Consider the following 26,038-nt stretch of genomic DNA (forward strand, 5'->3'; position numbering starts at 1 on the left):
GCCGGGGCGGAGTTTAACACGTTATACCCGCGGTGACACACCAGAGCCAGGGTGTGTTGGTGGGAACCCGCTGAGATTATTATGATATGAATAATATCTACTGGCGCAGTTTATCAAGCAGCACGATGGGAGCTGCTGGCACACGAGGCGGTGTTACATGAACAAGATATATTACAAACTCTACTAAATTATATTATACAATTAGAAAAAAGACCAAGTAACCCCACTTAGTAGTGCCAATTCATTAAAAACAGCGTCGTACAATATATTAACCTTTATTATTTATCTTATTTAATTTATTTTTATTTATTAATTTATTATTATTATTTAAAAATGTATATTATTCCATGATTTATCCCTATCTGATTTATGGTAATATTGTTTGGGCAAATACATAACCCTCCAATCTTCATAAACGTTATTTGTTGCAAAAACGATTTGCAATTTTGTCAAACTCTAAGGAGGCTTTTGCTCCACTGTTCAGGAAACTGAACTTTCTTTCAGTTTATGACATAAATATTCATCAGATATGCGTGTTTATATATAAATATATGTTCTTGCCTTCTTCTTTACCATCATCGCTTAGCAACTTCTTTAAATCTAATTCTCAAATTCATTCCCATAATACTAGACATGTTAATCATCTTCACCAGAACATGGCCAGTACTCCCTCAGATATCGTGGTGTACAAATATGGAACACCAAAATACATGTAATCAAGAGCTTGTTATCCTTAGAACATTTTAAAAGGAAATTATCATCGCATTTGATTAATGATGTCTAATTATCTTTTGATATGTTTAGATATATTTTCTTTTCTTCTGTACTGTTTTTTGTATGTATTTCATTGTTTTTATTGGATTGTTTTCCACTGTTTGGTTAGGTTTTTATGCAAATGTTGTGTACTTCTTGTTGTTGTTTAACTTTTGTTGTATTCTTATTTGTTAGTAATTATGTTAGTTTAGATCTTTCTTCCTTTTTTGTTATTGTTTTTTTTAAATTTAAATTGTTATTCTCCTGGGGTTGGGGGGGAGGTCCTTTGTAGCCTGTGGCTTCTTGACCTCTCCTGACACATTTCTTGTTTTTTTTTCATTGACTGGATTTTGTGCAGTTTTATATATGTGCAAATAAATAAATAAATAAATAAAACATTTTAAGTTTTTTTTGGAGTATTTTCTCAACATGGTCAAACATTTTGTGCTTGTGTTTCAGTTGGTTACACATATATCAGAGGACTTTGATGAAGTGTGATTGTCCCAGCCAACATGGTTATGTGGGCCACACATGGATTATGCTGGGGGTACCTGGGTACCAAGTGGGTATGGGCCCAAAATGGGCATCTTATCTGGGGCCCACTTGGATCAACTAAGTTGGTCCCATGTTGGCTACCCAAGTGGGTTCTAGTTGGGTCACTAATGGGAAATTAGTGCATGGGCTCGGAATGGGCAAAACAAATGGGGCCCACTTGGGTCAACTAAGTTGGTCCCACATGGGCTCCCCATGTGGGCTACCTGTGTGGGTCCTAGTTGGGTCACTAATGGGAAATTAGTGCATGGGGCCAACATGGAAACTGGGGACAAACCCACTTACAACCCATATTTCAGCCCATGGAGTCCCCATTTAGTACCCACATAGAACTTAAAGCTGGGACCAAGATGGGTCTTGGGTATGTTGCCCAGTTGGGGCCCACATAACACCCATTGTAATCCTGCATGGAATCCATGTGGGCAACTGACATTGGGTCACTATGGAACCAGCGGACAATCCCATATAGGGCCCATTTTTCAGCCCATTTACTACCCACATGGGCCCCACATACAGATGTTGGCTGGGGTACTTATTAAAAAATATATAATTAGATGTAACAACATAGTTAACCTCAAGGTTACACAAATGTACGTGAATATATATCATATAAAACACTCCAGTTAAGCAGAGATTTATTCAAACCAACTCAAATTATTTCACTCAACGCAGTCATTAAATACGATTTGCCTTTTTCATTTAGGATTCTCGAGAAACCGTTATACTAAAATTGCATGAATATGCATTTCTACCGAGAATCGTATTATATAATTTGCTTTATTTAATGGTCTTCTCTCTCTTCCTGGGACAGTCTGACCTATTTGACCTTGTGTGATAGCCCATGGGTCAAACTCCAAGACTGCTATTATCATAACAAGTGAGTCCATGTATTCGGGATAATTGTATAGCTTATTTTTGTTATCATATTGGAAAATATATCTAATGTCATTACACCAGTTTTCAGGCTTTAAATACACTGCCCACGTGATGTGGTATGTTAGGAACAGCTAAACAGTACACTACAAGATGTTCCTGAAAACATTTGAGGTAAGAAATAGGCATTACAGTAACAGAATATTGATTCATATTTGATCAGCGCTGCCTAGTTTGACCGTTTGATCAGATGTTAGCGAGTGATTGACAGCTGCCTCCGTTGAATGAACAGCCAATAGGAACGCTCTCTCTCTCTGAAGTGACCTGTAATTTTCCAAAGTCTCCAGTCACAGGATAGATTTTTTAAAACCTGAAAACAGAGCCATGAGGAGGTGCAGAAGTCTAGTTATCTCCCAGAACACTTGAATTACAATATGCTGAAAGGTTATTATGGCATTTTTGCCCAATGATGCCAAAAATATTCTGCCTACTGCAGGTTTAAGACAGATTTAACAAAATGCATATGTATAATTTAATTGCTTTTGTGACCAGACCCAAATTAATGTAGACATACTTTCTTACAATAAACATGCATATTAAACATTCACCGTACTAGAAACAGGTTTGTGCAAGTATAATGTCCACAACTGAGTCAAAATTATGTCTGACCGACTTATGAACCATGACTCCCCTGAAAAGGTCAAGTTGTAAATCAAGCTGCAGTGCAAGCTGTATATGTGTGTGTGTGTGATAATAAACATGGCCGTAGGGGACCCTGTAACTTCTAATACTAAAAAGAAAAACAAGCTGTGGGCATGTTTGAGTATTTCTGGCTGTTTTATAAACACAGATCAGCGTGACTTGGTCTGTACATTTGAAGCTTGCTTAAGAAAAGGAGGTATAAAGTTATTATTCACAGATCTGTTCTACCACCAGTAGGAGGTAGAACAGATCTATTAACAAGTATGTCAACTGGTGATACATGGTTTTATATTCTTTTGCAGACCTTTTTTTGTCAAAAATTTTATTACAGATTTTAAGAAAACGGTTGTACAGATTTATGATGCTGAGCCCAACTCTGCCTGTATATTTTTTCAATATAGTGCAAAATGAAACATCATTTACACTGACTATCAGTGAGCTGTCTAACTGAAGCCCCCCGTGTCATTTTTAACACTAACACAACAGTTTGACGTTGGGTTCGAGTAATTTCTATGATGCAAAGACAAACATTGAAATGTCATGACAGCATATAAGGAGAGCTGGGTGACAGCTATTGGATGCTGTGCGTTGAAATCTTTCTTGCATGTGTGATTCTCAGAAACAGCTACTGGATTATAATTATATTAACATCATTTAAGCATGTGCTGCTGGGTAGGTGGCTGTGTGGTAGGGATAACAAACCTTTGTTAGAGTGGAAACAACTGTACACAAATCTATGAAACCTTGTATTTGGGATAAAACTAAATATTAAAAATAAGATTAACGAGAAGTAATTAAATAGAATTTGGACACTGTATTTCACAGGGATGTACATTAACCCATCTGCTCAAAAATGTAACACATAAATCCTTAGAAATTCTTCAGTCCTCTGTGCATTTCTTTATCCAGACATCCAGCTGAAAGATGTGCTCTCTAATTGGAGAAACCGGGATCTGGACAGTTCATAATTCTCCACATTATAATATGTCTGTTTTTGTACAATCCCAGCAGAGAACCCTAACCCCAGAGAACAGCTTCTCTTACTTAGAAAAAGTCTGAGGCTTTCCGTCTCTTGGGAAGTTGCAGCAGATTGTCTGTGAGTGATGTGAGGTCCTGAGAGCCAGGCGTCTTGGCTTTGGTTGGTGTTGGCGTTCCTGTGGGAGTGGCCGGGCCACCGAAGGGACTCTTGCAGACTCTATCGGAGGGCGACGGGGTGTAACTCGCTCGTAGCGCTTTGTCCGTGTATTTGCTGGATGTCCGATTTACGAGCCTCTGCAGGGCGGGGGTGAGGGCCGGGCTCAGACCTTTAGGCGTAAGACTGCAACACAAAAGTTGATGTGGTCAGTTAGTTTATAATAGTATTGATTGTTTCACAACTGCACTAATAAAGAAAGAAAGTAGCCAAAAATAATTTAGAATTTAAGCTTAGTTAAAGAGAGGAGTTGACTGATGCAGCCAGCTGTTGTTACTTACTGTTGTAGAGGCAGGTATAATCAAAAGTAGGGCTGGACCCTATTATTCAACTATTCAGTTATTTGTTTGTTTGGCAGGTATTCAGTTATCAGTTCTGGAATTCTGTTCTTTGTGGGTTTTTTTTTTAATCTTCTCGGGATTACAAACACGCATAAAACACACCAAAAATGCTTCTTATTCAATAACAAATAAAAATACAAACATCAATACTGTAGAATCTAAGAATTCTTAAAAATAAATGCCTTTAATTAAACCTAAAGGTACGTTCTGCAACGCTCCATCTCAGCCGAGAACGGAAAAATGTCTGGCGAGTCATTTCATGGAGACGAGCCAAGCCAGAGCCCTCGTCACCATTGCTTATGTCGGAATGCAACCGCTGTCGACACAAGGCGTAAAAACACTCGCACTCTTGGACTCATCATGACACAATTTTGTTTGAAAAAATGTGCAGGGAGAAGCCTCTGTGTGTGTGGCAGAGGAATTGTGCAGTCTGCCTTAATGACACAAGTCAGTGCTGCCTACTAACTGAAAGATTATTCTCCGGAGCCCAAAAAATTTTATTCGGGACATCCCTAATTAAGAGTGCATAAGGTAAAATGTCTTTACCTTGCAAGGTTCTCCGTGACCTTTCGCAATGCCTCCTGTTTCTTTGCACGGTTTTTAACGGCAGCTTCATTGGCCATCTTTAAACCCAGCCTCTCTCGTCTTCCTGGTTCTGGAATCTTTTACAAACAACATATATTCATTTTACAACTTTACAAATAATAAAAATCAATGATTACTTTAATTAACTTAAATCGTTACGGCTACAACTGAAGGTTCAGTACCTTAAAGGATGGACCATGATTCCTCTCAACATATGGGGAGTCCGATCCATCCAGACGAAATGGGGTGCTCTCGATCTCACCCCAGGTCATCAAAGGCGAGTCAGTTAAACCTGAGGGGACAGAAACTGCTTTGAGAAACCTACTCCAAATGTACGTATTTGCTGAATGAGCCATTTAAGGCACACACAATTAGTTTTTATCTGTCTCAGGACTGTTACTGTGTTGAGGAGGATGTTAAGACCCACTTACCAGGTGCAGGAGATGGCATACTTTCAAAGCCATATCCATTCACTGTTGGGGATTCATGTGGAATGAGCTCTTTCCCATCGGGGCCCACTTTACCCTGTTTGAACTGAACATAAAACACGATACATCAGCTACATCACTCTTGAATTAACACTTTTATTCAACTGCATTCACAAAGTATGGGGCTCATATAGGCCAAAACAAAACTATCAGTGTTTCCATAAACCATATTCCTAAAACTTACCTGTGCATTAAGGGCAGCAGCCTGCTGAATCTGGCTTTTGTTGAGAGCTTTGCTGAACGGGTCTCCAGCAAAGCGTGTGTTCTTGTGAACGACCTCCCGTGGCTTCTTAAATAGAGCATCATCGTCTGGAACACCTGATTAAAACAATAATAATGTGAAAAAACAGCTAAATTTGATCAATTGCATGCCTTTGATAGGGATGTATGTCAAAAAAAAAGAGAAAAGAAAGAAATTCTATCCAAGTTTGGTCTTCTTACCCTCTGGATAATACATCAAGGCATTCTTCGCTTTGTACTCCCATGTCTCAAGTCCAGCTTTGACACATTCAAGAGCTGCTTTCTCTACTGATGGTAATGCAAGGTTCTCATCATGGCGCTGAAAAATATCAGAAGTGTTTATAGATGTTTTCAATGTAGTCCAGGGGTGTACCAATACTTTAATAGCCGTCTAACTGACAGTGATCACCTGCCACTGCAAACAAAATCAAGCAATCCTCATAACCATCAAAGATGTTGTTTTCCTTGCAGGAGTAAGCTATGAAATGTAATGTTACAAAACTATTACATGCAACAATGTTATGATCAGCACACCTGTAATCCAAACATTTCATTCATTAAATTGAATTCAAGTGTTTAACTCTGCACACACATACCTGCTTGTATTCAGCCTCAGCTTCATATAACCAGGAATGCCTCAGCTTCTCCTTGTCTTCTGCCAGATCCATAATCTGCTCAAATGATGCATTATCCTCACTGGTATTTTTAGCAAGGAAGCGATCCAGACAGGGCAGCTCTTTCTCTTCCTTGTCACCATCCTTGCTCTCTATAAATACAACATCGATAGCAATGGGGTTAAATTACTGTTAAGCATTTGTAAGTCCATGTTCTTCATCTTCTTAACTGATTAAGACGTCTGGCTCTGTGCTAGGGACCGCCCTGGAGCCCCTACATTTCATTGTTGAGAGAAGGATGTTGCATAAACTGCTAAGCATAATGGACAACATTTACTGGTCAGACAGCAGAATGTTTTCAGGGGGAGGCTCCTCCAACTCTGCTGTAACAAGGACTACTACAGGAAATCATTCCTGCCCACAGCTATAGCAATATACAATGACTCTCCTCTGTGCCGGGAGAGGAAACTTATCTTCTGAGTGGCAATGCACAAGGCACATTCTACTTCAAGCAGCAGATACATGTATGTCTTTAATTATATTTCATTGTATTATTTAAATTTATTTTATCTAGTTTAAAGTAGTTGGTATGTACATTTATATAGAGATTGTAAATACAGTGTTTTTCGTACCTACCTTGTGTCTTTTGTTTGAGTGATGCATGTTTTTTGTGATCTATGTAAATTGCTGCTGTAACACCACAATTTCCCATCTGGGATCAATCAGTCAATCAATCAAAATATAGACACTCACCGCCATCTAAACCTTTATTACCATGTATGGAGGAGGGAGACCCTGAGCGGCCCACTGGTGTCTCAAAGCTTGCTGGCGTCACATCTTACATATAAAGAGAAACAAAGGGGGAAAATGGTGTAAAGTGCATTCAGACTAAATATTTCATTCTGTAATTAAGGTATAACAACATGAAAATACAGTGTTCACTTTCACTCCTCATACTACTCACAGGGTGCAGTAGACCGTGGTGTAGATTTAGTCAAAGATGATCCATATCGGATGGATATCTCTCTCATTCTCTCCAGGTCACCAGTGTCCTCCGCGTCAAGATAGTCCTTCTGCGCTTGCAGTTTAGTGACATCTGGGAAGAAGTCCCTCTGGATGATCTTCTCTAAACTCTGTTGGAAGATGACAGGTGGGTTTATTTGACTTTGTAAAAAGGGAAGATAATGTTCTTTGTTATTATACAACAAAGAACAAAATTGACATGTATTTCTCAGACTAAGTCTCACTTTCCCTCAATCTGGTATTTGCATGGATGCTGTTCTGTTGTCTGATGACTACCGCTCGTCCCTAACAGAATCCGAATCGTGTTTATTGCCAGGTGTAAGAGGTATACACTAGGAATTTGCTTTGATTTTGTTGGTGCAAATAAGAAGTATAATAACAAAAGTATAGATAAAATCGTTAGATTAAAATAAGAATTTAAAAAATGGAAATTTTACCAATATACAATAACTGTACAACACCTATCTAGGGAGGGGGGGTGGACAAAGGAGGACGGTCTGCAGGACAGATAGTAATGCACACAGTGCACTTTAGACTAAGCTACTGGAGTTACCCTGCACTATACTCAATTTTAACAGTCTCTTCTGCACTATATTCACTTTTTTATTAGTCGTGCATCACAGCTGTTACTCTGCACTATATTCAGTTTTCTTCATCTGCTTATATTTTTATATCTGGTATATTTTTTTGTACTTTGCACTACTAACTTTTCTACTGCCTTTTTACTAACATGTTCTGCACTATGGAACTGTGATGCTGGAAACTTGAATTTCCCTCTGGATCAATAGTTACTATCTCTCTATCTAAATATTTGGTGCATAAAAACTGAACGCTGCTTCTGCATGTTGAGTTGTGACTCTGGGGACACTAAGCAGACCTGATCCAGACGACCTGAGAGGTCTGGATGGTTCAGAACTGGTCATTACGTGTCTGTCATTCAGCTGACGTTACCTCAATGTACACCTCTTCATCGAGGACCTTCCTGTGCCTCTTCCCCTTGTCGTCCTCCTCTGGTTGTTGTTGTAGGAGAGCCACCGTAGAGACCGTCATAGGGACCAGAGTCCCGGACAGAGCTTTCCTCACGCTGGCGCTGCCCTCCATTGTAGAGCAGGTTAGCCTGCTATGCTAACGGCTAGTCCTCAACAACAAACACCGACTGAACGGAAACGGAAGGCGGCGTTTGTACTTGAGAAACACGGTTTAAGTATTTAAAGTATATAGTATATACCTAGACAGTTAAAACTAGGTGAACGTCACTGACTGTAACGTTAACCAGTTAGAGAGCTCAAACATTAGTTACCGTCGGCTAACTTCAGCACCAGCGTACAAACAACGCAGTACGCAGTACGTATTACGTATTACGTAACACCTACCGTACGTCACCGGAAGTTTACTGCCTCTCAGGAAATTTTCAGTATAAACAAAGACATTCTTATCATTAATAATAATAATAATAATAATAATAATAAAAAGAAGAAGAACAAGAACAACAACAACAACTATTCTTATTCTTATTATTATATGTTTAGGTACTTTAAGTATACTTATTTTTTTATAAGGGTTAGATCATGGTGCAGATTAGGAATATGTATTTAATTTGTGTTTCTTTTCGTATTTTATTATGATTTTGTAGATATTTTATTTTCAGATTATTATTATTATTATTATTATTATTATTTTTATTATGTGGAATATCATTTTCCACTTGTGCAATTTTGTTAATAGTCTGTTTATTGTCAATACTATATATACTGCTTCTATTTTTATACTTCCTTCTATTTAAATGGTTCATATTTTGTTACACTTTGTTTAGCTCTTTTTTACTGTGTTAGCTGATGCATCTTGTTTTTTGTACTATCCCCTTTGCTGCTGTACACTGCACATTTCCCCACTGCGGGACTAATAAAGGAATATCTCATCTTATCTTATCTTATGTGTTGACGAATTAAAGACATCTGAGTTAACGTTTACTATAACTTAAATATAAAAAGTTGTGTTCTTCAGTGAAATCATAATATTTTTTGTAGAAAGTGTTTCTGTGTTATGTCAGATTTAGGCTACTCACTTAAGAATGCAGTACTGATATTACCCTTTGTAAATTAATCTGTGGTTATATTTAAATAAACATATATTTAATAAAACAACAATTTTAACAACAATAATAATAATAATACTACTAATAATAAAAGATTCTGTATTTATAGAGCAATATCCAGATGTTTCACTCTGATCCCTGTTATCTGCCTACATACAAAATAAATACTATTTATATTCTAACCCAGAAATGACCTTGTGACCCCACTAATTATCTCCTGAGCCCCCAGACTGACAATCACTGGTTTAAATTTACTAACAGATATGGAGATCTGTGAGATGAAAGTTGCTGAAAAGCCTAGATAATTCCCCCCTTATTATACACACAAAACTGCATGGAGGAGTTTTGACAGTGATATAATTACATTTTATTCAGATGTGTTCACTGCATGACAGCTTTTAAATTGATATGATGCTTCAACCTGGATGTGTTATGGTTTGTATAAAGAAAGTTCCTCCATCTGTCTCAAAAGAACTTTACTTGTTCTCAAGGACACTTTTTCACAACCAGTGCAAACTATAACAAATTACAGATTTAACTCTCAGTATTAGTATTAGCATATACTGCAAGTGCTTCAATCATGCACTCAACCAATCAGATTCACAAATAGGCTACAAAACTGTCTCATGAATGATTTGACTGATACAAAAAAATGGTCTATTTTCTGAAAAAAAAGAAAGATTTTGTCTAGCTATTATATTTCATAACAATAGCAATATTCTTTAAAAAAAACCTTGTATTTATGTAACTCAAGCTCACACACACACACACACATACACGGCTCTCTTCTTTTCCAATGCTGTGGTCCAAATATACAGTACAAAATCTAGTTTTCTGTGTTTCCCACACCAAATGATAGTCTTTTCTGACGCCTCCACTTTGCTCTTCGGTTTTTAAACCAAACCTACCAGCAGAAAAAAAAAGTCATGTTATTTAGTTGTGATTTTCTTGTTTCATGACATACTATAGGCTGCTTATCTTATTTGGCACATTGTGTATTTACATTTAAATAAACAAGTAGCATTGGACATCATTATCAACACAGTCATATAATTAGAATATGACAGATTGAGCAGAGTTTAGGTCAAATCCAGTGCTCAAATGAAGTGTTTAACACGCACACATCTTAAGTAATGCCATGGCTGGCACAATACAGCACGTTGAAACTCATCTAACCCTGTATCACTGTGAAAACATGACTTTTATTTGTTGAAAGGCTGAATGTGGCAGTCTTACCTCTACTCTTTCTTCCCTTAAGTGAGTGTGCTGTGCTAGTTTCTCCCTCGTGGTCACATCTGGATACTGGTTCTGCAGGAACAGCTCCTCCAGTGCATCCAGCTGCTCCTCTGTGAAAATAGTGCGGTGTCGTCTGGTTCGCCTCTGCACCTGACTGGGCGACTGCTCCTCCCTGTGAGCATCTCCCAGCCTGCATGGGTCTGTGAACATTGCTGTGGGCCATCCGTACTGACAGGCTGCAGGGAGGATATTAGGTTAGGGAGGAAAGTAAACTGCAGTTTAAATCACTGTGTCAACAGAAGTGACTCTTCTCATAAAGAGTTTGGTCTTACCGTCATGAATGAAATCAGGGTGGTATGTGTCTCCACAGTGGGAGCAGTAGCAGCAGCAAAGGCAGGCATGATGAACAGTCTCTGTCTGGCTTCCAACAGGACTCACTGCCTTCTCTTTTAGTCCAGCGCCACTTGTTCCACATGACCGTCTGTCTCCATTGCTGTTTGGATATTTGCTCAGTATGTTTTCAATAGTGAAAGGAAACTTTTGTCTCTCCATCCTGATCATCTCCAAAGAAATCCCAATAAAACACAAGCAGCAATGATCACAGGATATTGACACACAACCAGGCTCAGCTGCTCTTCTGCTTCTCCTCTCTCTACAACAGTGTGTCAGGCCCTTATAATGAAATTGGGAGGCAAAAAAAAAAAAGAGTAAAACTATAATCCCCCCTGTGGACCAGACACATAAAACGGTTGAAACTTAATTCCTAGCTAATCTGGGCAGTTTTGTGAAGAGGTTAGGGAGGACGGCAGATTCAGTTAATCTTGCCTCATTCCTTTCTCCGAAAGAAATCAGATTTCACTGCATAAAATGAGAAGTGGAGAGCTCCTAAGATCCTTATTGTTGGGGTTTTAGAGAAAAGGGGATTGCTTGGTATTAGAAACCTGGATTTAAAGATGAACTTTTTTTTTTTTTGGTGTGGCCAGAGACTTGTGTTATGCTGAATTTGAGGATTAGCTCTTACATTTATTTCATAATATCGCTTTTCTATTTAGCTTTATCAACGAATGATCTTGTGCGAATTAGTAGATATGTTCAGTAAATGACACAACAGCAATGCATACTAATTACACACCCACGGCAGTTGAATGAAATGCTAGTGACGAGTGGGTGGTGACACTAATAGATTTATTACTCAGTACAGATAAACACAAATGGTGAGAGTACATTCAGAAAAAGGGGTCCCTCCATGTGGTTAGTATTCACATTCATGCATCATGTGTCTTATCTGTGCGGTGCAGTCTCACTTCTCTGACAATGTGCACAGCTGAGGTAAAGCTATTACAGGTTAAATTCATCCCCCCTCTAACAAATCCTGTGATTTCATACAAGGCAATACACCTTTTTTTTTTCTTCCAGAGAATTAATGGATTTCCACAATCTGTCTTAAGCTCCTCTTATAAGGGCTTTTGAAAACAGATAACAATAAACACCATCCCATCCTTTTCACTTGGGTTTAATAGCGTCCAGATTGTTGATGTATAGTTTGCGGAGCATGTGAGATCGCTATCTAGCAGTTATTGTGGCTCTCAATAGAAGGAATTGTACCACATCCGCGTTGGTTCAATCGGTTCAAAATTCATTACTGGGGATTAAAATGATAAAGGTTCATTTTGTTGTTGTAAGAGCAATATTTGGTACAAGAGGTAAGAAAAGACACCATGGCTGATGCAGGTTTTCTAGATGTTTAAGGAGCTGCTTCCCTTCAGTTTAATGTGATTTTCTACTAAGCATTATTTGTGGTGCATCAGAAATGGTTCTATTCAACATCTGACTTTACAAGGCCCAACCTGAAGTGACATGTAATGGAAACTACCAGTTGATTTATTTTACTCCCCAGAAACAAAAGCCAACCAAACACCGGTTCAGATAAAGTGACAAAACACCAAGCCAAGGCTGAAAAAAACATATATATAATTGCTTCTCTGCCTTATCCTACTGCATTTTGAAGACACTAAGCCTATATTTCTGGAAAACATTTCACTGTTATAATGCAGAATTGCATTGGAAACAGGAATAATAAAGGACACAAATCAAACCAGTACAATTCAGTTTGAACAAAAAGGATTACAAACACGCTGACTGGTGATAAATGAGCAGAGAAACCCCTCATGGCATCAGACTATTCACGTGTGAAAAAGCTCAGTGTCTCTGTTCACTGCTGGACCGGGGCCCAAAACCTCCAGGGAATCGGAGATTGCAGCTGTGTGACCAGGAAATGCAGAGGATCAACCTTCCTCTCTGTTTTCTCCAGACTCTTGCTTGTGCAGGGAAACACAGTCAATGTTGAAAGCTCAGGAAGCACTTGTCAGATGGTGATACACTGGGGGCTTGGGAAGAATCAAGAAAAACAACCATGTGGTTGAAGAAACTCCATAGCTGCGTTAATACAAATATTATATATCTTTTTCCCATATATTTTGCCTAGATTCTGAAAATGAGCTCTAGGCTCTGGTGTGTAATTTGGCTTCAACATCACCCTGCAGGCTCTATGGTGGTGTTGAACTCATAGAAACCATATGTTTTGTTAGTTTATGTTACCGAAATTGAAAGTCAAGTGGCATTTATACCCCTAAGGATTTATTTTCTATTTTGTAAAACTGTAGTTTGTTTAAATCTTCATTTAATGCATTAAAATCCTAATGTAATTTGAGATAGTATTTAATTGAATTCACACACAACCTTGACAAACTATAGATTCTCAATTCTGTCTCTATAAACCATTTTAAAACCACAATATCGATGCAACAACAGATTATTATTGGTGGTGTAGTGGTTGTTGATGAGGTGGGTGTACTACAAGGTAGATGGGTAGGTTACAGTGGGTTACCGAGGAGGAAGTAGGTATACTCTCCTATATATTCCTAAGGCTTTTTGGCTGATACCACCAGAACCACCAGAAAAAGAGGTGGGTAAACCCTGTATACACTCCACTACACCGCTGATTATTTTGTAAAAGCAGTGTGTACAACAGAGACTTGTAATTTTAAATATAGTGTGGAAAAAAAACGTGGGGAATATGTCTTTCATTTAAATGGTCTTATTATTATTATTATTATTATTATTATTATTATTATTATTATTATTATTATTAATAATTATATTTTTTATTTTTTATGTTTGTGTCTCTGTAAATTTGTCTCAGTATGACTCCGACTAATTATGACTTTTTGATATTATACTGCAGTTACCTTTCAGAAGAGACTATCATGACAGTGATCAAAACAACAAAAAACATTTTCAAAACAACAACAAAACATTTTATTTTATGTGGCGAGAGTGGGGAGACTACTTGGAATACATTGTTAATTTGGACAGATCTTGAAGTAAAGCACACACCACCACACAATACTCGTATATACAACACACATACACTCTCTATGAACATCAATTGGCTGCTTGTAAATTAGATTCCCTTACAAAAAAGGAGTTTATTCAAGTGTGCTATTAGTATACTTCTTTTAAACCTTTTTTCAGTTTACTTTTTATGTACTTATCAGAGATATACTTAACAAAATTATACTTAATTATACTTGGCTTATATACCGACAAGTATACAGAAAAGTCTAAGTGTACTTAGCAGGTATACAGAAAAGTCCAAGTATACTTGGCTTATACTGAAAAGTATATTTGGCTAAGTACTATAAATTAAATAAATATAAATTAACTTAAAGAAAACTTACAAGTACACTTGCAGTAAAACTATTAAACTAGTAGTTTACTGAGAGTATACTTTAAAGTATACTTTTATAATCTAAAAAGTTGTAAAAAACACTATACCCATAAGTTCACTTGTAGTATAGTTCATATTATAGTTGCAGTACAAAATACAACTTGGATGTAAACTAGTTGTGTACTCAAAGTTTACTACTCTTACATTTAAAGTATACTTAAGTATACTTTTATAAACTAAAAAGCGGGCCAATTTAGTCCCAAGAAGTATTGAAGTAGTGCACTTACAAGTGATCAACTACATTGATATTGGTATACTTATTACATAAAGTATACTTGGGAATATACTTGAAATATACTTAAGTTTAGTTTGTAAAATAAACTTGAAGTATACTTCTTTTTTATAAAGGTTAGATCATGGTGCAGATTAGGAATATGTATTTAATTTGTGTTTCTTTTTTGTATTTTATTATGATTTTGTAGAGATTAATATTATTATTATGTTGTATATAGGATATATTTGATTTGTTGACCAAAATGTGACAATGTTCATGTAAAATAATAAAATACTAACTAGAAAAGAAGTTTCTGAAGAAATTGCGGTGTGAATGCTGGTTGCTGAAGAGCTGACGCTACGCTGTAATGCTGGCTTAAATGTTGTGAGAAGAAGGTGAAGTAGTAGGAACAGTTGGAAAAGTGGGAATGGGTTTAATTTTTATGAATTTCATTGAAAAGTTGAATAATACCAATAATTTATCAAAGATGTGGAATATTTTAAGGTTTTCGAATAACTGATGCTACACTGCATTGCTGACTTTAATCTGTATGAAGAAGGAGAAGAAATAGGAATAGTTGGGAAAGTGCTAATGGATTTAATTTGTATGAATATCATTGAAAAGTTGAATTATACCAATAGTGTATAAAAGATGTGGAATATTTTAAGGTTTTTGAAGACGCTACACTGCACTGCTGGCTTTAATCTGTATGAAGAAGAAGGAGAAGTAGGAATAGTTGGAAAAGTGGGAATGGTTTCATTCGTGTGAATATCATTGAAAACTTCAATATTACCAATCATTTATAAAAGATGGGGAAGATTTGAAGGTTTTTGAATAGCTGACACTACACTGCATTGATGGCTTTAATCTGTATGAAGAAGGAGAAGAAATAGGAATAGTTGGAAAAGTGCTAATGGGTTTAATTTGTATGAATATCATTGAAAAGTTGAATAATACCAATAGGTTGAATTCATAGTTTCCTGTTAACATACAATGAGAGTTGGGGGCTTTTATTTTGTAAAAAAAAAGTCTCATTGGGAGCTATGCATTATAAAAAAGGTATGTCATTCACAAAAAGGAAATCTTATCAAATGGCTACCCAGGAGATTTATGTTGGGACCCCTGGGATATAAATAATCTATGGATATAATACCAACAAGCAGTAAGAGAGGCTAAAGCAGAGTGGTGCGCCCCCCTGTGACAGTGGACTACATTGCCCACCGTGTAACGTTGGAGCGACACAGCGCGGCAGCAGCAGCTCCGCCACTCAACGCGATAACTCGCGGTGAGGCATCAGCAGCAGCAGAGCAGCAGCTGGGCGGAAAAGGCGGGAGAAGACTGCCGCTTCCGCGTCCGCGCACAGGCACACAACACATAGGGGGGCAAGATGGACGATAAGTTAATATTGGCTGTATATAATTACCCAGAGCTGTACAATGTCACTTTGCCCAATTACCGCTGCACGGAAAGTCGTGTAAATGCGTGGAGAAGCATCAGTATCATCCTGGGTCTGCCGTGTGAGTATTTCACTGTTTATCACAACTTTACTGACAGTTATTTCCTAGTTGTCATGGACGACTAGACACGCAGACGTTAGCGGTGTTACCGTGGAGATAAGAGGTGTTTCTCATGAGTCTTACAGGCATGTTGTTGTTTCTTTGTGGTGTGATGTTCACTCACCCGGTGGTGTGGATGCAGCCGCGCGTACCGTACCGTGCTAGCGGTAGCAGCAGCCGCGGCTCGCACGCTGTAGGCCGCGCTGCACCGGACGGCACGGCACGGTACGGCTCTGCTGCTGCTGCGCCGCCGCCGGCCGCGTGTCCAACACGGCACGGCGGAGGGGGAAACATGCGCAGCGTCACACGGACTCGGTGTTTACCGGGGACCACCGAGCCGCGTACTTTTTCCGCCTCGCTCCACAGAGAGGGAGAGCTTCTCGTGGGAGCGTTGGCGGCGGCAGCGGCAGCACGGTTTGTTAGGTAAAACATGTCAGAGCCAGGGGACGGAGCATGGATGTATTAAAGGGAGGGAGGAGAGGCCCCCCTCAAACATTATCAGGTGCACAGGTGTATGATGGGGCGGCATGTAACACGGATGAAGGACCTCCAGACTAGATCAAAAATAACATTTAGCATTTCTTTACCTAACTTTATACAGACTTATAATTAAAGCTTAAAGGTCCCATATTGTAAAAAGTGAGATTTTCTTGTCTTTTACATTATAAAACAGGTTTAAGTGCTTTATATAAATACTGTTAAACTATCAAAACGCTCATTTCTGTCCATTTGTGATGTCACAAATATACAATATTTAGACCATTACAGAGAGAGGGAGGCCCCCATCCTCAAACATCATCAGGTGCACACTGTCAATTTATGATGGGGCGGCTTATAACACGGATGAATTAAGAATGATCTCCAGACTAGATCAAAAATAACATTTAGCCTTTCTTTGTGTAACTTTATACAGACTTATAATTGAAGCTTAAAGGTCCCATATTGTAAAAAGTGAGATTTTCTTGTCTTTTACATTATAAAACAGGCTTAAGTGCCTTTAAAACAGGTTTAAATGCCTTTAAACATGCACTATCTGCAACCATCTTGGACTCTAACCACTGGCGCACTTTACACTTACTTTAAACTATACATCCTATATACCACTTTATAGACTGCACATATGTACATTTATTTATTGATGGACTGTACACACTATGTTCACCCATTCACTCTGTATCTTTTATATCTCTATTATTGTTTTTATAATTTTTGTATACCTGTACCTCTTCTGTGTTTCACTGTTTGCTGATGTTGCTGCTTTGACACCTGAATATCCCTGCGAGGATTAATAAAGGTTAATCTTATCTTATCTTATCTTAAACTATCAAAACGCTCAGTATACGGAGAAACACACACAGCCCCATATTCAGAAATTGCGCATTTGAAACAAGCCGTTATAGGATTTCTGTCCATTTGTGATGTCAAAAATATACAAAATTTAGACCATTATATGGTTTTAAACGTAAACATTCTAAATGTGTCCCAGTTTATTTCCTGTTGCAGTGTGTGTGAATGACATCAGCTGACAGGAAGTAAACATGGACCCAAACTGTTGCCTAGCAACACAATTCTGTTGCAATTCCATTAAAATGCACTAAAACGGAGCGTTTCAGACAGAGGGGTAAATACAGGTATATTCAGGCTTGTGTTGTTGAACATTACAGCATGTAAACATGTTCTAGTAGAAACCCAAAATATAGTATGAACCTGAAAATGAGCACGATATGGGACCTTTAATGCTTTATTTGAAATTTACCAGGATAAAGTAGTGTTTTGCTATTTTTAATAGTCCATTATAATGTATAATAGCCTACACTTCCTGGCCTGATCCAACATGCCACATGTTATTCATTTAGGAAGATTATAAATAAACTTTCTAAGAGGTGTTGATTCAACTGTATGATTTTAGTGGCCACTGATTGTATTGTTCATTCTCAAATGCCAGATTATAAATCAAGCCCTGATTAATCATTAATCAGTTCACGGGAAAATAATCATCAATTATTATTATGATAATCAGTTAATGATTTCAGTCATTTTCAAAGACAAAATAGCCTTTTTCTTTGTTTGTCTTATTGTATAGTAAATAGAATATTTTGGGGTTTTGGACCAAAACAAGCAATCTAAATATGTCATCTTGAACTTCCGGGATGTAATGGGCATTTTTCACTCTTTTCTGACATTTTATCAAGAAGATAAGTATTTGCAACCATAATCAACACCTCTCTGACAGTCTCAAAAATAAAACATAAACTTAACAGAGGAACAATTGAAGTGCTATCGCATTGATTTGGCTGCTTTCTAGGGCTGACCCGAATGCTTCGAAGCTTCAACCGTTGCCATGGTATTCGACCTCCAAATAATTATTCGAAAGCTTACTTTTTTATTTATTTTTTATATATAAGTATGCAATAATAATGTATAAATACCAAAATAGCCCATGAAATAAGGAATAATCCCACATTATTCACGTTCAACATTAATTATTATTAGTTATTCTCAGACGGATATCGCTGTTTGTTGTGTGTAGAAGTACGTGCGTGTACAGTAGTGCGTCACCGGCGCTGTCCTGGGCACTGAAATGGGGGAGCTGGAGACAGACAGACAGAAAAACATGTCAGCCTGTTGCACGGCGCCGTGCTGCAAAGCTTTGAATACCTTCGAATATTTCTCAACCGAATCTAATTACTAATTACAACTTCAACAATGATATAAATATATATAAATATTTGCCGGGTGAGAGAAGAAGAGCACACTTCTCACAAGCCATTTAGACGATTTTTCCTCACAAAATGTTTGGGAATATAATTTTATGGAAAATATTTTAATTATAATAGTTTAAAAACGATGCAGTTTTAGGGGACGTCCAGGTTACTGGCTGCTTAATTGTTGCTGGGAATATTTCTTTCATTCCTGTTTATTGAATTTGTATGAGATTTCTTGCTCCTTACACTGATATTTTACTTTTCTAGGTGAGGAATGTAAAAGAAAATGGAAGAACATGAGAGACCGGTACTTGAAGGAAGTCCGAATGGAGATCAAAAGCAAGAAGCAAGGAGAGATTGCGCAAAGTAGATGGAAATATCGACAACTTATGAATTTTATCGCACCCTTCACTGGATCAAGAAGCGGAGTGGGAGACATCGGAGGCAACAATGACGACGACCACGACAATCCTGACAACGAATCTGGCAGTGCCGAGGGAGAAACCACGCCATCCGAGGCAGTCAAGACGCCCCATTCCGTCATGAAGGGTCCCGTGAGTCAAGCTGACCTGAAGCCCCAGGTAGGGTTTGTGACGCAGCTCCCTTCAGTGGCTCAAGACACACAGATGGCCCAGCTGGCTGTTCTGGCAAAGATGCCATCGGGCCAGCAGATCACCCCCAAGACTGGACGGAAACGGCGCCAGAATCAAGAGTCACTTTCGCTGTCGTCTCCTCAAAGTGCATCATCCCCTACAAAGTGGCTGGTCAAAGACAATGGCACGACATTTCCCAACAGGCCGCGGGATGAGGACGAACTGTTTCTTCTGAGCTTTGTCCCTGCTCTGAAGCGACTCGCTCCACAGAAAAGGTGCGAGACAAAAATAAAGATCCAGCAGATTATGTATGAAGCAGAGTTCAACGTTGCACAGCAAGAGAAACCGCCAGAGCCGGCAATGCAGGACTAAACTGACTATTTTTATACTTTATTCTGCTTTCTAAAAACCTCTTCCACAAAATGACCAAAATATCTATTTTTCTTTTTTTTTTACAGCACACAGTGGTTGAGTCTGAAGTACATCCTTTTTTTAATTTGAAATTAACAATGAAGAATACCTTTTACTATTGAGCAAGTTGTTGCATTTTTTTTCCACACCACTGTGGTTTGGTGGGTCTTGATTTGCATATTTGTTAGATGAGTAAGGCTTGTGAGAAAGCCCTAACATATTTACACCTTGATAAACCAGACAGACTCTGATTAATTTTTTTATTTACATAGATTTTCTGTCAATAGAGTGAATTCACATTTAGAAAAGTGGTTTCATGTTCAACCAGCCAGTCTTCATTCCAGTAATAATCTACAGTATTTTACATTTAATTACAGGGACAGAGAAAACTGAGCAAAAAAGAAATACTTTACATTTTGGAGAGGAACACTGTTTCATAAATTAAATCTTTCAACTGCTTACATGCATCAACATTTCTTTTTAATCTCATCTAAAATAAAGAGACAATGCGTGACATTGTTTTGATTCCACAAAACGTGTGTGATTTTGGTAAATTTCGACAATGACGTGTAATTTGTAAGATTAGGAAGAGCTATATTAAAAAAAAAGAATCTTAGTACATCAGTGAACAGAGAGACAAAATGGATGAGGCACATGCTAGTAAGACTCTGCAATAATTCAAAACAATACAGGTTGTGTTTGTGATAAATTGACAAGAGATTTAAAAGATTTTAAAAGCACAGCTGTTAATAATAAAATAAATGATCACAGTCATGGTTTACTGGTACATTTGAGTATAACAGAGCTAGGTTGTGTCCGAAATTCCATAATAGCGTGCTGTTTAGTACACTAAAACAGTATGTGAGATTTTTTTTAGCATCTCTGAAACCAATAGTAAGCAAATTGCATAAAATGTCTGGTGAAATATTACAGTATGCAAACAGTGGACACTATGGTGGCATAAATATCCCACAGTGCAATGCGGTAGTGACATGGGTAAGTAAAGATTTCACTTTGCTTGCCGTAATACATTTTAAAAATTTGTTCAGACTTTATGATTCTCACAAATCATCATTTTGGTCATATCAGGTTGGTACGGGTTGCCATGGTTATGCGTCTCCAACCGGTAAAGAGGCTCTCAGGAAGTGACAACATAAATTACTGCTCAGTGCATCTGAAGAGATACATACTACTGTTTATTCACATAAAAGTATGTTGATCGATAGCGCACATATTTTGTATATAATGAATAGTATGTGATTTCGAACGCATCATTAATGTTATTTTTAACACCTGTGCTCTTCCTGCTATGAGCAGTCAATAGGAATAGGGCCAACTGACTAAAATTAATTTCAAATAAAAGATAGCCTTAAAGGGGATAGGGATCAAATAGGGGCCAAATATAGGCTGAAAGGAAATTACCATATACAACATATGGGATTAAAAGTGTGAATGAAAATCTAAGTAAATGAGCAGTAATAACTCAAAAACAATAACAACAAAAGAGTACTGAGAATGATCTCTTCCATTTTCTCTAATCTGAACAACCTCATGTATGTGTCTGATTAAAATAAACAAAAGAGAGACAGACATGTTGTAACAAGCAGCATGACGTTTGAAGCTTTTAGCTGATGCAGTTTGGGTGAAGAATTTGGGTGTGCTGCTTTGCAAAGCAACTGTGTTTATGAGTTGAAACATTAGGAAACCAAGGCTAAATGGTTCACCTTGATAGATGTTATCCATATCTTTATTTTCGGAAAAAAACCTGCGTCATTCAAATCTCACATGGCTTTGTGTCAAGGAGAGAGAGGGAAAAAAAGTAACCAGAAAGGAGGCAGAATCATATTGGTGCAAACCGTGATGATGTGCCATAATGTCGCAGAAGATGTTGTCTTTCCGTGCATTTATGCAATCAGCAGCCAGAACATAATCACCAGAGCGACAAACAGGAAGAGTCGAGACAGAAACTGTTCATCCATGTGTTGTGGTGTCCCAGGGGCCGCTGTTTGGGGAATTGTTTAACAGAGGTTATTTGGCATGTTGTTGATAAAAAGACACAGAGTGGTGAAGTGTTTGAAACATAAATACCTGGAGGAGGTCTTCCGTCATTGATGTTAAAGGCTGTAGCAAAAATACCAAATGGAAAGGCACCGATTCCAAATGACATCTGGAAACCGCCATCTCCAAAGCCAAACCCTTGAAAGCCCTGGGAAACATGGATTTTATCATTAACATGAAGACTTGTGTTGGTTCCCTTAATATATAGCCATATATTCAAAGTATCTGAGGGACGGTTAAAAAAAATACAGCAAGTGAGATGTGACGCAACAGCCAGGGAAATTTGTGTGATCATTCTCAAGAGACGTCTCTACTCTTCTCAGCGCTTAGTATCTAATAGATCCCAGTGGGAAATGTTCTTTTGTTAATGGATAAAACACAGGTTTGCACGACAGCATCTACATCATATTATGGAATTGTTTCATCATGAATGCATCATTTTACTCAACGGCTGACACTGAGAAACTACATACAGCTGTCTAACACATTTGGAATCAAAGTATTGATCTGGCACAAAATCATGCAATCGCACACTTTTTTTTTATTACCATACAAGTATACTTGTACAAAGTACTTACACCACGGTTTTCTGGCTCAGGCCTCTGACCTTGTGGTCGAGGGGGTGTTCTTTCTCTATAAAACAAAACCACATTTTGTAAAAGCTGTGATTTAATACATTCATAACAGTTCAGAAAAAATGCTCATTTTAAGTGTGTCATATTGTGTGTATTATGATTACATAATACATGAAGTTTAGAGTCAGCCTGAAATGTACTACTACATTAAAGTACACACCTGGGGTCTTGTTGACCTGTACTTCCCCGTCCATACAAGGGGATTACTTTGTCTCGGCTGATGCCAGCTTTACACACCGGACACACTTGTCTGTTGGGTCTGGTCTCCAACCACTGCGTAAAGACAAAGACATACTAATCAGTTATATACCATCAATAACAATGCATTGTCATTTGATATGTGATTATATATATTATATTGAATAGTGAAGAAGGAGAAAACAAAGATCAGCTTACCTGATGCAAGCAAGGCCAACTGATTGAGAGGAGGAGCAAAGGGAAACAAGAGTTTGATTAGTAAAACATTATATATGTACCAGAACAACCTGGCTGTGCAGAATATACAACATTTACTAAAAAAGAAAATGGCATCCATATATCCTGTGTTCACAAATTAAAAAACATTGCCTCACTTCATTAGTGAAAGCTAGCAACTAAAGAAGAAAACAGAAGAAAATGGCTTCACGTTAAGAGGATTGATGAAAATGAATAACTAAACTGGCACTGTCACCACTGATATCAGACCACATGCTAAAGACCTGTCCTATCCTGTCCTGGCTACAGAGGCTGGAAAGTTTGTATGGAGTCACCAAGATGACAAAATCACTGCTTATGCTTACACAAAAGCTCTGCACTTGCAGCTCTAAGCTTGTATTTACAGACTATACTTTTATGGTATTAGGTCTATACTTTGTAAACATTAAACCAGCAAAACTATTGAATGATATTCCTGTAATAACTAGCTAGTAATAACAAACATTGTTTTTATTCTAGAGAAGCACTTGTATGCCATGCCTGGTAGTTTTCAATATCATTATTTTACACCATTACTGTTAGAGTAAATCTAACCAGATATCAACAGTACAACTGATGATGGTTGTTGTTGTTGTTAACTTTCGAAACTAATGTTGGCCAGTAGGATGTATGCCAATAGACTGGTGTATACCCAGTTAATCTCTTGTTCAATCATATGAGAAATAATATTAGCTAGACTGATCTAGATCTGGCCTTAAAGGTCCCATACCGTGCTCATTTTCAGGTTCATACTTGTGTTTTGGGTTTCTACGAGAACATGTATGCTTTAATGTTTCAAAAACACTTTATTTTCCTCATACTGTCTTCTTGAATATGCCTGTATTCACCATCTGTCTAAAACACTCCGTTATAGTGCAATTCAATGGAATTGCAACCGAATTGCGTTGCTAGGCAACAGTTTGGGTCCATGTTTACTCCCTGTCAGCTCATGTCATTAACATACACTGCAACAGGATATAAACTTGGACACATTTAGAATGTTTACGCGTAAAACCGTGTAATGGTCTAAATATTGTATATTGGTGACATCACAAATGGACAGAAATCCTAACGGCTTGTTTCAAACGCGCAATTTCTGAATACGGGCTGTTTGTATTTCTCCATATATTGAGCGTTTTGATACTTTCACAGTATTTATATAGTACTTAAACCTGCTTTATAAAATAAAAGACACGAAAATTTAACTTTTTACAATATGGGACCTTTAATACTATTATATTAATATAGACTGAGGTGGGTTATAATGTAAACAGGAGTCCCAGACAGTAGCTTAGTTCTTACCAGAAGAGGTGTCCACACAGGCTGATCACTGCATCCTTGGCGGTGTCCAGACAGATGTTACACTCGAAGGTGCTGTCCTGGTTGCCGCTGTCAGCCGCGGTGGAGCTGCTGGATCCGGGACTCGGGTTCTCAGTGGCCGCAGTGGAGCCAGGGGCTGGAGGAGGGGGGGCAGCGGTGGCCATTTAAAGACTCAACAACAAGAGGGTTACAGGTGACTCCGCCGGCACCCAGCGACTCAAAACAAGTACATATGGAGGCCCAGGTGATGGGGTTATAGCTAACAAAGAGGACAAGACGTGAAATCCAGAAACATCCACCGGCTGCTAGCGACCGTTAGCTCCCATCTAGAGAAGGAGTTACTGCCGTTAGAGAGAGGACAGGAAACCGGTTTTACTGTCGGACGGATCTACTAAATACAAAACAACGAACAAACAATACAAGGCCGTTAATCCGCGTGTCGTTCCCAACGTGATTTTCTAACTAAAAATGCTAAAACTTATTGTCCTGACGTCTGGTTGCATCACACGTCCGTCAGCACAGTGTTAACCGGAAGTACATCCTGGTAGTGATGTGTCAGTTACGAACGAGCCGGTTCAAAGAGCCGGCTCTTTTAAGTGAACGATAATGGTACGTTTTTTATCGCGAGGGGACGCGACGCTTCCCAACATTGGATGCTTGGTGGGCTGTCACTAGACACATGCTGTCCCCACCTGATTGGACGAAGGCTTTCCCTCCATGGGCTGCTGCTCCCAGCTTTCAAACCGGAAACAGTATGGAGGCTCGTTTGGAAACTTTCTTCTCTTATTTCACGAAAATAGTTCACCGAAATGTGTTTCTGAAAACATTTGAGGCGAGAAATAAGCCATGCAGTTGCTGAATCTGTCTTTATTTTGGATCGACAAGGCTTAGTTTAAAAGATTCTCGGTAGTTTCGAGAGGCGGCGAGTTGCGTCGTTGTAACGCTCCGTCTCTCAAATGGCGCCGCCACGCTACCAGAATGCATTGTGCGGCTGCTTACATAGACAACAAATGAGGAGCGTGGAAAGGACAGAGCCTGTGGACACGTACCATAAGAGCCGGCTCCGTCCGAGAGACGTTTTTTCCGTTTATTAATTCAAGGCAGAATGATAGGACGATCTTCTCCGCACCACGGGCACTCCATGCACATACTGTGACTGAATGTTGTGTTAATGACGTCCGTGAGACCAATCAGGTGATGACAGACAAGGATCATACCATCAAGCAGGGAGGGGCGTTGGTGGGCGGCGCACTGACGGTCTACAGGTACAGAGCAGGAGGAAGAGGAGAGAAAGAGAGAGAGGATTGCGGTGCGCGAATAGCAGAAAGGACGAGTGACAGTCGGAAACAAAGCAGCATGTAAAATTATGGTATTCTGGAAATTATAGGGTTTAGTATAATTATATTTAATAATTTAAGTGATACATGTGCACACATACTAATCATAGGTGAAAACAGCGCTAAATTTGGCTGAATTATAAAAGGCAGAAGTGGTAAAATGAAGAACCGTTTGGGAGCTGAAAGAGCCAGCTCTTCTTGGTGAGCTGAGCCAAATGATCTTGCTCACTAAAAAGAGACGGAATTCCCATCACTAAATCCTGGAGGGAGGC

At 38.4% G+C, this 26,038-nt stretch overlaps 4 protein-coding genes across 8 annotated transcripts; 1 reads left to right on the plus strand and 3 right to left on the minus strand.

The window, feature by feature from the left end:
- Window positions 1-3,342: 3,342 nt before the first annotated feature.
- On the minus strand, window positions 3,343-8,704 carry ess2 (ess-2 splicing factor homolog). 2 transcript variants are annotated; one of them, XM_074617490.1, is made up of 10 exons: window positions 8,315-8,704; window positions 7,305-7,473; window positions 7,094-7,177; window positions 6,323-6,492; window positions 5,928-6,045; window positions 5,671-5,804; window positions 5,430-5,532; window positions 5,181-5,290; window positions 4,960-5,075; window positions 3,343-4,198 (listed from the first exon to the last, which is right to left on the minus strand). In XM_074617490.1, the coding sequence occupies exons 1-10, from the start codon at window positions 8,462-8,464 to the stop codon at window positions 3,925-3,927; spliced, it is 1,428 nt and encodes a 475-aa protein (XP_074473591.1). In that variant the 5' UTR covers window positions 8,465-8,704; the 3' UTR covers window positions 3,343-3,924. The 2 variants fall into 2 exon arrangements, with proteins under 2 accessions (XP_074473591.1, XP_074473592.1); XM_074617491.1 differs by having other exon boundaries at window positions 7,115-7,177; window positions 8,315-8,698.
- Window positions 8,705-9,807: 1,103 nt separating this feature from the next.
- Window positions 9,808-16,512, minus strand: LOC141756951 (homeobox protein goosecoid-2). The gene is made up of 4 exons (XM_074617032.1): window positions 16,379-16,512; window positions 11,027-11,366; window positions 10,695-10,930; window positions 9,808-10,362 (listed from the first exon to the last, which is right to left on the minus strand). Exons 2-4 carry the CDS (start codon window positions 11,253-11,255, stop codon window positions 10,285-10,287), a joined length of 543 nt encoding a protein of 180 aa, XP_074473133.1. The 5' UTR covers window positions 11,256-11,366; window positions 16,379-16,512; the 3' UTR covers window positions 9,808-10,284.
- Window positions 15,907-20,574, plus strand: LOC141756949 (uncharacterized). 4 transcript variants are annotated; one of them, XM_074617026.1, is made up of 2 exons: window positions 15,907-16,215; window positions 19,227-20,574. In XM_074617026.1, the coding sequence occupies exons 1-2, from the start codon at window positions 16,086-16,088 to the stop codon at window positions 19,922-19,924; spliced, it is 828 nt and encodes a 275-aa protein (XP_074473127.1). In that variant the 5' UTR covers window positions 15,907-16,085; the 3' UTR covers window positions 19,925-20,574. The 4 variants fall into 4 exon arrangements, with proteins under 4 accessions (XP_074473127.1, XP_074473129.1, XP_074473130.1 ...); XM_074617028.1 differs by lacking the exon at window positions 15,907-16,215 and adding an exon at window positions 16,545-16,668; XM_074617029.1 differs by lacking the exon at window positions 15,907-16,215 and adding an exon at window positions 16,607-16,677.
- rnf185 (ring finger protein 185) lies at window positions 20,210-24,976 on the minus strand. Its single transcript, XM_074617030.1, has 6 exons — window positions 24,412-24,976; window positions 23,053-23,071; window positions 22,817-22,929; window positions 22,600-22,654; window positions 22,052-22,169; window positions 20,210-21,965 (listed from the first exon to the last, which is right to left on the minus strand). Exons 1-6 carry the CDS (start codon window positions 24,591-24,593, stop codon window positions 21,868-21,870), a joined length of 585 nt encoding a protein of 194 aa, XP_074473131.1. The 5' UTR covers window positions 24,594-24,976; the 3' UTR covers window positions 20,210-21,867.
- Between the last annotated feature and the right edge of the window lie 1,062 nt (window positions 24,977-26,038).

The sequence above is a fragment of the Sebastes fasciatus genome, chromosome 19 (assembly GCF_043250625.1).
Source record: "Sebastes fasciatus isolate fSebFas1 chromosome 19, fSebFas1.pri, whole genome shotgun sequence".
Taxonomy (NCBI): domain Eukaryota; kingdom Metazoa; phylum Chordata; class Actinopteri; order Perciformes; family Sebastidae; genus Sebastes; species Sebastes fasciatus.